The 13,557-nt window shown below is 49.0% G+C and overlaps 1 protein-coding gene across 8 annotated transcripts in view; it reads left to right on the forward strand.

Annotated features, from left to right (window-relative positions):
- The window catches only part of CACNA1E (calcium voltage-gated channel subunit alpha1 E), a 331,342-nt gene that overhangs the window by 86,658 nt on the left and 231,127 nt on the right, over positions 1-13,557 (forward strand). For all 8 annotated transcript variants that reach the window (XM_075131514.1, XM_075131513.1, XM_075131520.1 and 5 more), the window contains exon 3: positions 13,079-13,344. In XM_075131514.1, the coding sequence (XP_074987615.1) occupies positions 13,079-13,344 (266 nt within the window). The remainder of the gene's footprint in view (positions 1-13,078; positions 13,345-13,557) is intronic.

Genomic DNA, 13,557 nt, shown 5'->3' on the forward strand with positions numbered 1-13,557 from the left:
GTGGAAGGTGCAGAGGTTGCACTTTCGATTGTGACATTTGTGGTAACACACCTAACCGTGAAGAGCTGACCTTGATATGGCATGGTGCAGTTCCGCTTGTTCCAGATCTGCAAAAGTTATTCGGTGTTCTTCTTTTAACGTCATGACACTAGATTGGCAGATTTTTTGTTGTTCCCTTTAAAGCTGTTTTAAATTATTTTAGCCCTTGAAAAGTCACATTTCTTGGCTTACAATTTATTTGATGACAGAATATATGTAAAATCCCCTTTTTGTTTGCAGGTAGAGGTGCTCTGATACCATAGTGATGGGCAGTCTTATAAAAACTTGGAGAAATGGGCAACGTGCTTATGGGCTTAATTCTCAATTACTCTAGTGCCCCTTTACACTGCTTTAAGAGCCCCTAAAGTAGGTTTAAAAATATAATTCACACCCACTTTACAGCACCATCATAGTGCCAGAGCAGTCTGAAGGGGCCTTAGTGTAAATGAGAATGAGGCCCTCTGTGTCTCATTGGCATAACTTGCAAGTTGTCACAGGTTCAGCAGTATTTGGAGCCCGTGACTTTTACATCTTCCAAACACTCCTGACCCTACAGCATTTTTAGTGTTGAAGAACAGCGAGGAGGGGGAAAGTGTAGGTTTTATAGTGACTGACTCCTGTTCTGACCTTTAATTTGACTTGCGGAGGCATCCTTGTCATAGCATTTGTTTCTCATGAAGGTGAATGTCATGAGAAACCAGGCATGGCGAGGTGTGTGCATGCGTGGCCGGAGGAAAGAGAGACTCATGAATTCTGTTCCCAGCACTGGCATTGGCTAACTGCACAGCCTTTGGGCAAGGCACTTAACCTCTCTGTTCCCCAGTTTTCTCACCTGTACAAAGGTTATAAGACTTCCTAGCTCCTATGGGTGAGTAAAACTTCACTCACTCTTTGCAAAGCATTCTGAGATCCCTGGGTGGAAGGGACTCCTAGAAGTGCCTAGGATTGCTACACTGGCAAAGAATTTGACCCTTTGTGTTTCCCCCCTGGCTACAGAGTTATCTGTTTTCTCTCAACTCTCATCCAAGAAAGGTGCACGACTCATTGTAGCTAAAGATCCTACCATTATAGCCCCGAGACTCTGGCAGTTAACATGTTTAAATCTCAGTTAGTATTTAGGGGATTACCTCATCCCATAGTCCAGATCAAGATGGGTATTTCCTTTTTGCTGTTTGCTCATTAAAACACATTCCTCTTTCAATAACAGTTTGGCCTGACTCATGTTACTTCCTACGCCCATCACACCCTCAGGAACTGCCTACATAATTATTAGACTTTTCTTTGTCGGTTCTAATGACTCCTAAACAGCATACACTTGAATAAGTGCCTGGATATGTCACCTAGGCAAACCCAGGAAACTGACTTTCCAAGGTCAAATGCATACATATATTCAAAGAGAAATTATATTGATAAGAGATCAGAGAGGCCTGTACAGTTAACACAAAGCTATAAATTATGCATCCAAATTTAACTAACTGTCACAATCTCCAAAAGCCCCCCGGAACAGCCATGCCAGGCATTGAGGCCAGTGTCAACAATGGGGGAGGGCGAGGTGTGTTTCAAACCATATTAAGTGAAATGTTTAATTTGCTCTACAGTGGTGTAAAGCATACTGTAATTCACACACACTGCTGCTTTTAATTGGAGACACCCTGGGAATCCAACTTCTGACTTTGGAGTTTTTAAAATGAATGGTATTGTCCCTACTTATGGGGGGAGGGAGGATCTTGTAATGGCTTTTTGCATGTGATAAGTACCCCACCACGGTAACATTGAAGGGTGGCTTTGTGGTGTTCATTGGTGCTAAGACCATACCTACTCTGTGCAGACAAGGAGTGTATCCACAAGGGATGGATTTTCAGAGACAGATAGCAACTAGGCACACAACTCCTATTGACTTTCAGTGGGAGGTGCCTAATTCCCATCTGTGCCTTTGAAAATCTTCCTCAAGAAGCCTGGTTCTCCACTGCCTTGCAAGGTCATTTGTACCTGGGCCACATGGCTGTAAAACGGCTACCAGCCTGATCTGTTAGCATTTTATACACACTGGGTGTGGCTGTAAAATGTGTTCTGGACCCAATTGTTTGAAGTACCTTCATTATATATATACACACACAAACACCGTTAACCGGATGAGATCCTTGCTGAAACACAGGCCTGAAGAAAAAGGTCCTGCTAGACCTGAGGAGGTACAGACCTTCAATATGTATTGGCTATTTTATACTCAGGTCCCTCCTTGTTGTCTTTATCTGCTTGTTTATGTTCATGTTACAGTGTAAATTAGACAGATCATGTAGATTAGATCAGCAGATGGCAATCTGCTATCAACATAGCAATCAAAGTGACTGGAGCTGCATCATATATACACCAGGAGAGAATTGTCCCATAGGCTTCGTGCAGTGTAACTTTAAATTTAGGGCCAGGCTAGTGATCCTTTCCATAGTGTACAGTTGACAGGGATATTATGACATTTTGGGGTGCAATCCAGACCAGTGAGGGGCAGTGTCACCCTGTCCTGCAACCTAGGGAACCTCACAATGCCTTGCTGCTGTAGTTCTCACATGGGCCGCTCACAAACAGCTTGCCAGCATGCAAGTCACACCCTGAAGGTCAGTGTGTAGCTGCAGCCTGGCAGCCACTCTTCAGTCACACTCTGGCTTCCACCAGCCTTAGTTTCCACTTGCAGGGTGACCGCATCACACTCCCAGTCCTGGATTTCCCCCACCCCCTCCAAACATGTATTGTGTACTGCACTGTCCAACCCTCTCCTGGACAATTCAGATAACAAAGGTCTGTTGCCTTGTAAGGGAACGATACACAACAACTTGCCACCTTAAATGAAGTGGCCCACACAGTTTACAACACTGGATTAATGTTGATTAAAGAACAAAAACAGTTTATTTAACTACAAAGAGAGAGTTTTCAAATGAGTGCAAGTATTAAGGGATTAAAGCCAGAAATGGTTACAAGAAAATAAAGATAAAATGCTTCCTACTACTAAATGTAACAGACTAGACTTGGTCTAAGGTGAAGTTCTTACCACAGGTTCCCAGTATCATTGCTGACCAAGTTTCAGGTCAGGATCTGCACCCAAAGTTCATAGGCTGTTTCTTTTGTCGTCTTGGATGGAAAAGAGAGAGATGGATAGGGAGAGATCACTTGGGATGTTTTTGCTCCTTATTTTCTTCCTTCTTCCTCTGACTGTCTGAGGACTCTATTTACAATTGAGGTAAACACACATCCCTTTGTTCCAGACCTGCTTAATCAGTTTTACCTAATCGGGACTATCTGAGTTTTGAACATGTGCCTTCAACATCATACTGGGGAGATTTCATAACTTTACACACAGTGTAGCAATATACATTTCACCATGATGATATTGACCAGCAAGTTATTCATTTTCAAATGACACCTCACAAGGCATATTGTGTACGAAGATTATCATAATAGTGTGTATGGTGTGAATACAGGCATGCATTTGGTCATAGGTATAATCACAGCTCTTTATTTAACCATTTTACATCTATTGGTATAAACAGCCAGTCACATTTTATTTTAAAACAACCTGTCCAGGTCTTGAGGGAGGGAAAGCCAGGAGTAGGTAATTGTCTGTGTGCAAGCTTCAGGGCAAAAAGCAGGAAGGGAATCTCCTTCCCCACTGGGTGCCATGGGTTGGTGAGAGTCATTGTAGGTGCAGGGGAAAGTTAAATGACCTGAAAAGTTCTATGCATTGTTACAGAAATAAAATATTATCATAGGATCTTCCATACCTGATCAGATCCATAGTCCACGAATTCTGGAGTTCTGCCTTTGACCGTGCCTTCTATCTGATACTTCACAGAAGGGTGTGTCCCTTCAGAGGGAGAAATGCCCTAAACCCATAATGCACCTGGCCACATTCCCTCCTGATCCCTGCCAATAATCAATTTATGCCAGGAAGCAGGAGGTTTGATTGCCTGTATTGCTACAAATTTTGTTCTTGGTGACAAAATTATCTAGTCCCTTTTAAAATCCAGCACCAGTACCTCATATGACACTAATTTGACATTGGGAATTTTTTCCTATAATTGAAACATCATTTTTAAAGAAAGTGATGCTAAAAGTCAACTTTTTATAAAAGAGTATAACTCATCAAACATTCTGGCAACATCACAAATGAGGAAAGCAGAGGCCTTCACCATCCACAAACATGAGTCATTTTGATCTGATAGTTTTCATCCTTGGCTTTGTTAGCAGCTGCACTGTCCCTGAAGAACACAACTGGCTGATGGGAGTCATGATGTAGCCTTCGTTTTACGCTTTAAAAATGTCAAAACTGAAAAGAGGGTCAAATCTGAAACATCACCAACATTTTGAGTTACTGCTTCACTGTCGGTGTGTGTCCCCTTCTTTTTACTGGGTCTGAAATTGGACTTAGTCATAAATATGTATGAAGATTCTGACCATTATGATTAGTAGGCAGTTTCAAGATTTGCATCCCATTGTGCTAGGCTTTTTACAATAACGTATAAGGGACAATCCATGCCCCCAAAATCTAACTAGATGAAACAGAAAAAGAGTGGAAGGGAGGGGGTATTATTACTTTCATTTTATAGAAGTGGAACTGAGAAACAGAGAGATTAAGGTTTGTCTACACTATGGAACCTATGTTGGTATAGCTCCCTACTGTAGATGCAGCCTACAGTGAGCGAGGGAGTTTTCCTGCTGGTGTAGGAACACCACCTTCCCAAAAAGCTCTAGCTACACTGAGGAAAGCACTTGTTCAGTGACACAGCTGCATCTACACCCAGAGTTTTGTCAGCATAGCCATGGCACCAGGGATGTGTGGGTTTTCTACACCCCTGACAAGGCCAGATAGTTCTGTTCTCTGTAGGTTCTTATAACACACTAATTACTGACTTATCTGAATGCCTTCCTGTAGTGCATTAAGCCACATGCCTAACATCTGTCATGTGTTTCTGTCATCCTCTCCCCATGGGGAGAAGCATGTGTAATGGAGTTGTATAGTCAATTCTACATGTTTGTTAGAGAAGGCAAGGGCAAAGAAATGTGCCGTGCACTTAGAGTAGAAGGTTGGTCAGGTTTGTGATGGTCCTTAGTTTCTGGGGGAGTTCATTCCACAGTCTTGAGCTGGCCCCTGAGAAAGCGCTTAGCTTGACTATTTGAGGAGGAGACAGTAATTGAGCCCAGATCTCCATAGTCCCTATCCAGTACCTTATCACAAAGCTATCCTTCATTTTACAATGAATATGATCCAAGATACTTTGGTGTTAATGGAAAAACTCCTATTGACTTCCATGGGCTTTGGTTAGGCTCAGTTTGCTGTGGAATCCCCTCGTGGCTCATTGTGAAGTTCAGCCTTTATAAGCGCGAATAAAACGTTTACAAAGGTGAACTGATTCTTTGTGCTTGCCATACACTCAGCCTCTGTGTTTGTGTGTTTTTATCTATGGTAAAATGGGCCGATGGGGAGATAACACTATTTTTGCTATATTCATGCATTGCATAGTAAGCGCAAAAATATTTTAATCACAATTAGCGGAACTGGGTAGCACCTCATGGAGCATTTGTTACCTCTGTGGATTAGTGCGAAATTGAATCTGCTGGACAGAAGGAAAATGCAAAATATATTGTAGGCAATAGTTGCCCTTTTTGCTGTGTTTTGTATCGTCTTAGTGTAATTGCATTTGATAATAGTTTTTTTTTCTGGGAGGATAGCAGCCTTTGAGTCACATTCCAAATTCTTCAAAAAGGAAAAAGTCATTCTTAGTATGATTGTGAAGTCCCAATAAGTGAAATGCCTGCCTGTAAAATGTCCCGTTAATTGTAATGTCACTCTTTTTGGAGAGGTATGTGGGTCTGTCTGTTCTCATTCAGTTAGAGATGTAACAAATAGCCAGAAGATGGCGCTGTGGTAGCAGAGAGAAGCTTTCAGGAGCTATGCAAGCCAAATGCAGTTTCTCTTATAACAATACTTCAGAATTATTGTTCCAAACAAAGCTGTATGCAAGCTGCCCCACCATTTTGGTTCAGTCTTGCTCCTTGTGAAGTTGATGGCAAGTGCAGGATCAGACCATATGTAATACAATGGCATTTGTTAAAATAAGGCCTTATGCTAAAATATTCTCTTTCAAAGTCAGGCTATAAGAAAACCCGTATTCTGGCAGTGTGCTGCTCCCTGCCAGACTCTTGGATTGGTCAGTGTCCATTTAGGAACTAGTCGGTGCTCTGTCAAAATAGATTCCCCCCATTGTATTAATTTGGATGGAATAAATGGGCGAAAGATGTTGTTACAACCTAGTCACTGTCCAGCATTAAACAGTGTGTTAGGGTTTGGTATACAGAGGCTTCAGCCTGCTTAGTAGCATGGCAAACACACCATTAAAAATCCTTTTCACCTTTTATTAAAGATAAAGAAAAGAAAGAAAAACAGTTAAAGCATTTGAAATGTGAAGTATTAAGTGAGGCTTTCATTTGAACAGCATCCCTTGTTCCCTTTCCCTTGAGCTGGAGAGAGTTTTTAGTAGGAAACCCTTCTTATTTGACCATCTCTTAGAGCATCTCTAACTTCTCTGGCCACTCAGTAAAAGATTCAAGGGTGGCAATTTTGCAACAGAAAAGCTTCAAAAACAGACTCCAATGAGAAACTGCTGAGCTTGTATTAATATGCAAACTAGATACCATTAACTTGGGTTTGAATAGAGACTGGGGGTGGCTGGGTCATTACACATATTGAATCTATTTCCCCGTGTTAAGTATCCTCACACCTTCTTGTCAACTGTCTAAATGGGCCATCTTGATGATCATTACAAAGTTTTTTTCTCCTGCTGATAATAGCTCATCTTAATTAATTAGTCTCTTACAGTTTGTATGGCAGCTTCCACGTTCTCTGTATGTATTCCCTGCGTGCTGCCCCTGCCCCGAGCACTGGCCTGCACTCCCATTGGCTGGTTTCTGGGGGAGGGCGGTGCCTGCTGGCGAGAGTTGCGCAAAGCCGCTTGCACACCTCTGACTAGGAGCTGGACCTGCTGCTGGCCATTTCCGGGGCGCAGCGTGGTCCATGGTTCCAGGATAGGTAGGAAGCTTGCTTCTGCTCCCCGGCTGCGCTGCTGACCAGGAGGCACTGGAGGTAAGTCTGCACCCCAACCTTGTGCCCCAATCCCCTGCCCCAGCCCTGAGCCCCCCCAAACCTGGAACCCCTTCCTGCACCCCAAAGCCTTCATCCCCAGCCCCACCCCAGAGCCTGCACCCCCAGCCAAGAGCCTTGACCCCCTCCTGCACCCCAAACCCCTGCCCCAGCCCTGAGCCCCCCCAAACCCAGAACCCTTTCCTGAACCCCAAACCTCCATCCCTGGCCCCATCCCAGAACCTGCACCCTCAGCCCAGAGCCCAGATCCCCTCCTTCACCCAAACCCCCTGCCCCAGCCCTGAGCCCCCCCCAAACCTGGAGCCCCTCCTGCACCCCCAAACTTCTCATCCCTGGCCCCACCCCAGAGCCTGCACACCAGCCCAGATCCCTGACTCCCTCCTGCACCCCAACCCTGTGCCACAGCCCAGAGCCCCCTCCCACATCCTGAACCCCTCATTCCCAGCCCCAACCCTCAACCCTCTGCCCCAGCCCTGAGCCCTTCCCACACCCCAAACCCATCATCCCCAGCTCCATTGGGTTGCGGGCATCAACAATTTTCTTCAACTGGGTTCTCAGAAAAAAAGTTTGAAAACCACCATCTTAGAAGGTAGCAAAGGTGGCAATCACCGTTCTTGTGAGGAAAAGAGAAGTTAGCTGAGATGGGCTGGAGCTGTTACTGCTGCTCCTGCTAAAGTTGAATCCCGTTTCATCCCAGGGATTCAGCTGGAGCCAGCAGAGCTGGTGATATCATCTGGGTCCTTCCACTCTTGTCTGGTCTGGTTGACATTTCTTAGGATTAGGACACAGAAGGTCTGTGGTCCCAGGAGATGGTGTGGGTTGTAGCCATGATGATGAAGCTTGCTCCAATAGCCAATTTTTGTCCTAAAGGTCTCTTTTGTAAGTACCCCAAAAAGGGAGTGGTGGGTGGAATAGCCCATTCCCTCATTGTTTTGTCCACAAAGTAGGCCTAATTTCTGATGCATCAATTTAGATTCACTGGTTTCTGGTTCCACACTTTTCCTGTTTACCAGGCATGATCTTAACACAGTCCTCGATTTCTATCAGGGGGCTCTTTTTGTCTGGACTAATTCAGTCTGTCCACCCCCCTTTCATACCTTGTCCCATCAACATTTGTTACAAGTTATTGTGACATTTCATGAACTTTCTCTCACTTCTTGTGGGTAAGCTCATAATTCGAGTAAATGTCTAGGCCCGATTATCACAACACCCCCAATCCTGCTACCCTCAAAGCACTCCCCATGCCCCTGTCTGTTGGTAACACTTTATCCTGATATTTTTCATTCACAATATATTTAGCCAGCTCTAAACCTGTTGGGCCTTTGTACTGCTTAAACATCTGTATGTTCGTCACCTTTCCCACTGACCAACAAAACGCTAGCAGAGCCGTATGCCAGAGTGGGAGTCATTAAACAAAATAGTAATGATCCTCCTGGGGAATAAGTTCTGCAGCTCCTCGCCTGGCTGGGGCAATTTTGTTTCAAGCATCCTCTGTTTTCCCTGGGGGAGAATCTCTCTCTCTCAACACTGGCATTCCCTTTGTTCCACACTGGGACAAGTGAGTGGCCCGTCATACTGTCATCTTGTGCCGTGTAGGGGGATGTAGTGAGATGTCTTTGTCCCACTGGCATAGGGAAGTTGCTTCAGAAGCACCCCATCCCATGAAGGAATTCCCATATTACAGATTCCCTGGTGCACCCTGGGAAAGAGGAGAGGATGGGTGGGGGGACGACTACCAGACTGTTCCGTTGGGCTGGAGGGGAGCAATCAGGAGTTCCTTCTTTGCTCTGATGGGAGAAAGGAGCTTCTAGTTGTCCCTGGCTCTCACTGGAGGGGAAAGAGCCTATTGTTGTATTGCCTTCGGCCACCTTGGGTGTGTGAGACACAGAGGGAGCAGGGGGATGAGGAAATCATTTTGCATAGTTACTTGTGAAGTTAGCTATACCTGGTTAGCATTTGGCCCAACGAGAATGCTCATACCAAAACCAAGAAGATCTTTGCTAACTTGACATGAATGAGAAAACCCAGGGAGCACCTGGCAGCGCAAACGGAAGGGCAGGGAGCTCGGCTGGGCTGGGGATCGTTATATGGCAGTTTGCCATACTACAGGCTGAATTAACATAGTTGAAAGGTAGGAACAGCAACCTCATTCCTAATGCGGTGCTGGGTGGAGGGGAAGGGAAGAATCCACAAATCATAATTCAGTTAGGGCAGCATCTTGTCTGAAGTGAATCAATTGTACTGTATTTAGTCATCAGTCAGTACTGCTTCCACCCCTTCCCCGAGCTAGCAGCATGTTGGCAATGCCTAGGAACCACTCCAGGTTGCACTGAATCTAGTGTGCAGTGCAGCCACGCCTCTAAGACAGCAGGCCAAATCCAGGGCTGTGGTGCCTCTGACTTCAGCAGTTATGGCAGGAGTGTGTTGAGCTCCCTACGCCCAAATATTTGTCTTTCTTCCCTATTTAGAACCTCTAAACTTAGGGGTGTTGGAACAATTTGTACAGTGGGGGTGCTGAGAGCCATTGAACCAAACTGTAAACCCTGTATATGATGGAAACCGCTTCAAGCCAGAGGGTGCTCTTGAAGGTGTGGGTTTTTTGCATCTTCCCTGTGTGGGGAAACTGTTTCCCTATGTGTGGGAACTGTGGGGGAGGGTGGTGGGGATGCAGGACTGGAGTTCCCAGCCTTGCAGATGTATTAAGGGGAAGCCTCTGGTTGTGTCTTTGTGCTAGAGCAGAGGGAAAAGTGGAAAGCTGTGGCTAAGGAGTACACAGCACAACACGGGGGAGGGGGAGGGAACAAAAGGTGGGTTTAAATCCATCTTTGCCCTCCTCCAGCCCGGTTTTCTCTGAGCTTTGCCAAGCTCTGAGATTTCCCAAGTAACCAGTCCAGTAGCTGAGGATTGTCCGAGCAGAGGGAAGCCACGCCAGCTCTGTGCCACCTGCCTGTGGGATGATTCATCCATTACCAGCTACGGCTCCTATTGGGCTGCCTTCTGCCAGCAGTCCAGTGTAACAGGCACAATGCACAGCCCAGGAGCTGGGCCAGTCATTCCCATGCAGAAGGAAATGATGAGTCCCACATGGCACGTTGGCAGTCCCCTCATGCTCGCTGGAGCTGGCCAGCATGAATATGCATTCCTAGATGGCTGTACACAGGGATTCTTGAATATTGGCCCAAAGGACATGTCAGATTGTATGGCTGGTTGTTGATTTTACAGTGTGCACACACAGGTTAGCTACACGTGTGCCATCCCATCAGTGACCAGAATCAGTGGCAGTGCCATGTAATTATATAAAATTTACCAGCACCATGCGGACTGTGAATATTCACCACACACTGCTCACCCCGCCCCCCCACTTACTGAAAAAGCTCACTCCTGGTTTGAGTAAAAGATGAGAGTTTCACAAACAATTCAAACTGTTAGCTTGGAGGCGGGGGGGAGAGGGAATGAAATCCATTGGATTGCTTCTGTGCTGGGAATTGCTTGGGTGGCTCTGGGAACCCATTAACTTCTCAGGGTGGGCCATGCGCTCTGCTCCCTTGGGGAGTTGGAAGACAATGTCAATGGGATCGCTCTAAGGGATCTGGTAAGACCATACTGAAACCACCAGTTATAATTCAATTCCCTGGTGAGATCAGTGCTGTGTGGAGCAAAGGTGATTGGAGACACAGCAGACAGGAAATCTAAATGTTAACAGGGTCCTAACAGCTGTTTGGGTTTGAAATAAACCCAACCCACCCATCCACCCCCTTTTTTTTAAAACCCCAGTTTCACTCTGCCTTCTGAAGCAGGCCTGTGCTCTAAGGTTCTTGTCTGCACCCCCTACCAAACCGAGCTTGCTTTCTAGCAGGGGTGATCATTCTGCTTAAAAAGAAAACTCAGGTGTTGTGGTTTATTATTTATGACAGTAGCACTTTGGGGCCCACTGTGCCCAGCGCTGTCCAACTATACCCTGGAAACAGCTCCAGCCTTAACGAATCTATAATTTAAGTTTTAAAGACCACATCTGGAAGTGGGCTCAGTGGGGATTCTGGTGGATTGGGGGCCACTGATAGAGAGCATTAAAACAATGTTTTCAGGAGCGGCCCCTGACTTGGGTGGGCCTCTGCTTTTGGGTGACCAACTCCAGACACCTGGGCCTGGTTTTTCAGAGATGCTGTACACTGGTGATAGCTTTTGGTGCTGTCTGGAGTCCTGGAGGCTCAGCGCCTCTGGAAAGGAGGCTAAGGTTTCCAAAGCTGGGCAGGAGGTGAGGGGATTGTAAGTGTGAAAAATCGGAACACTTCTTTTGTGGGCGGATACTTATGTCTCTAAGACCAAGTCCCTAATCTGTGGAGGTCTGCTCACCCTCCTTGGCACGCACGAACTGAAGCACTGGAGGTCAGTGGCCAGGTGCTGGCCCCAGTGACCCCCCTCGTTGCTGGGAGGGTGCTCGAGGCAGCGTTGGCACATCTGGCGCTGGCTGGCGGATGTGAAGGGTGGCGATGGGATCCCGTGGAGCGGGGGCCGGAGCTAGAGCCCATCCGAGGCAGCCAGGGACAGAGGGCGCCCGGCTTTGGCTCGCGCCGGCGCTGGGGACGCGCAAGGCTTAGAGCGCAGAGCCTCAGCCAGCAGCAGCCAAACCCGCCCGGGCCCCCTCCGGCGCGGCGGGTGAGTTGGTGCCCAGCAGGCCCGTGCCGGGAGCCCGGGCGGCCAGGCAGAGGAGGTGCGGCTCCCTGCGCGGGGCGCGTGCTGCTGGCTCCGGGGCCGCTTTGCTGGGCAGCCGGCAGGTTCCCCGGAGCGGGCAGAGGGGCTGTGGCGCCCAGGGCGGTGTGTGTGTGTGTGTGTGTGGGGGGGGGGGGGGGGGGGGTTGCTTTAAATCCCTGCCCGGGCTCAGCGCTTGGGGGCTGCCTGGCCAGGGAGGGGTCTCCCCACGTGGCCCTTCGGGGAGAAGGGAGAGTAGCGCGAGCCAGCCAGGCAGCAGCTCCCTGGAGCGGACTCCACTTCGCTTCTTTGTTCCCTCCAGAGCGCTCGCCCTCCCCCCGCGCCTCCTTCCCGCGGCTCCGTCGCTCGCTCGCCCAAAGAAAGGCGCCGGGTGGATTTTTGCCATTGGCTCCCTGAGCGCTAACGGACGCGGGGCTGCGGAGCCGCCGCAGCTTCCTCGCCGGCCCCGGTGGCTGCATCCCCCCGCCCTGCGCCGGGGCGGGACTGGGGGGTGCGCCTTGCTCCACGCGCGCCAGAGAGCCGCTGGGCGGCTGAGGCAGAAGATGGAGCCCCTGGCGAGGAAGTTCAGCGCTCGGCTCTAGCGGGGCCGGCCTGCCGCCTGTGCTCCCCGCGCCCTGTTGCTCGCGCCGCCCGGCTGCATGGCCCGATGGCAAGGCTTGGAGGCGCGGAGGCTCTGAGCCGCCGGAGCAGAGGGGGCTCTGGCGCGGCTCCTGCGCGGAGTTAAAGGCGGCAGCCGGGGATCGGACCTGGCCTTTTGGTTTGCAACAAAGACCCGAGACGATGCTGCGCCTGGTTTAACCCCCGGCTCCGGGGTGGAGCGCGCGGATGCTGCCTAGGGGCTGCGCCAAGGGACTCAGCCTCTCCGCCGCTTCCCCCCCAGCTCCGCAAGCTGTTACCCTCCGGGACAGCCGTCTGCCTGCAGCCTGCCTGCTCCCTGCCCAGGCGGCGGGGCGGTCGGGAGAACAGCTCTGTCTCGCGGGCGGCCAGATCTAAAGCATGCCTCGGGGCTGGTTTTGAAAGGCAGAGGAATGGAGGAGACCCAGAGCGCTGGCCATTAGACTGAGCAGCTCAGAGCGGGGGATTGCCGACTGGGACCGCTTCACCCCCCTTCCCCCTCCTCCGGCTCTGTTGCTTGGTAGTTGGTGGGTGCCTTGATTGGATCGCCTCTCTGTTTTCTTCCAGGATGGCTCGCTTTGGGGAGGCGGTGGCTGGCCGCCTGGGACCCGGAGATGCGGGCTCTGAGCAGAACAGGATCCGCCAGGGACCCCCCGCGCCTTCCGGAGCGACCCCGGGAGCCTTCAAGCAAACCAAAGCGCAGAGGGCAAGGACTATGGCTCTGTACAACCCCATCCCAGTCCGACAGAACTGCTTCACAGTCAACAGATCCCTCTTCCTCTTTGGGGAAGATAACATGGTCAGGAAATACGCCAAGAAGCTCATCGACTGGCCATATCCTTTCCCTCCTCATTGCCCTGGGGAAACCCCTTGCTTTTCGTGCCCGGATTTGCATCGGTGCAATTCCACACCACATGTGTGTTGCATTAGCTGGCAGGCACGCAGCAGTGTGTCTAAGGTAAGCGCCTGCCTTCTGCTTTCAGTCCAGAATCTTTGGCACATGGAGGCAGAGTGCCTGGGGTAATCGGGTGCGCTCCTCTCCACCC

Source organism: Caretta caretta, chromosome 8 (genome assembly GCF_965140235.1).
Source record: "Caretta caretta isolate rCarCar2 chromosome 8, rCarCar1.hap1, whole genome shotgun sequence".
In the NCBI taxonomy this organism is placed as follows: Eukaryota; Metazoa; Chordata; order Testudines; family Cheloniidae; genus Caretta; species Caretta caretta.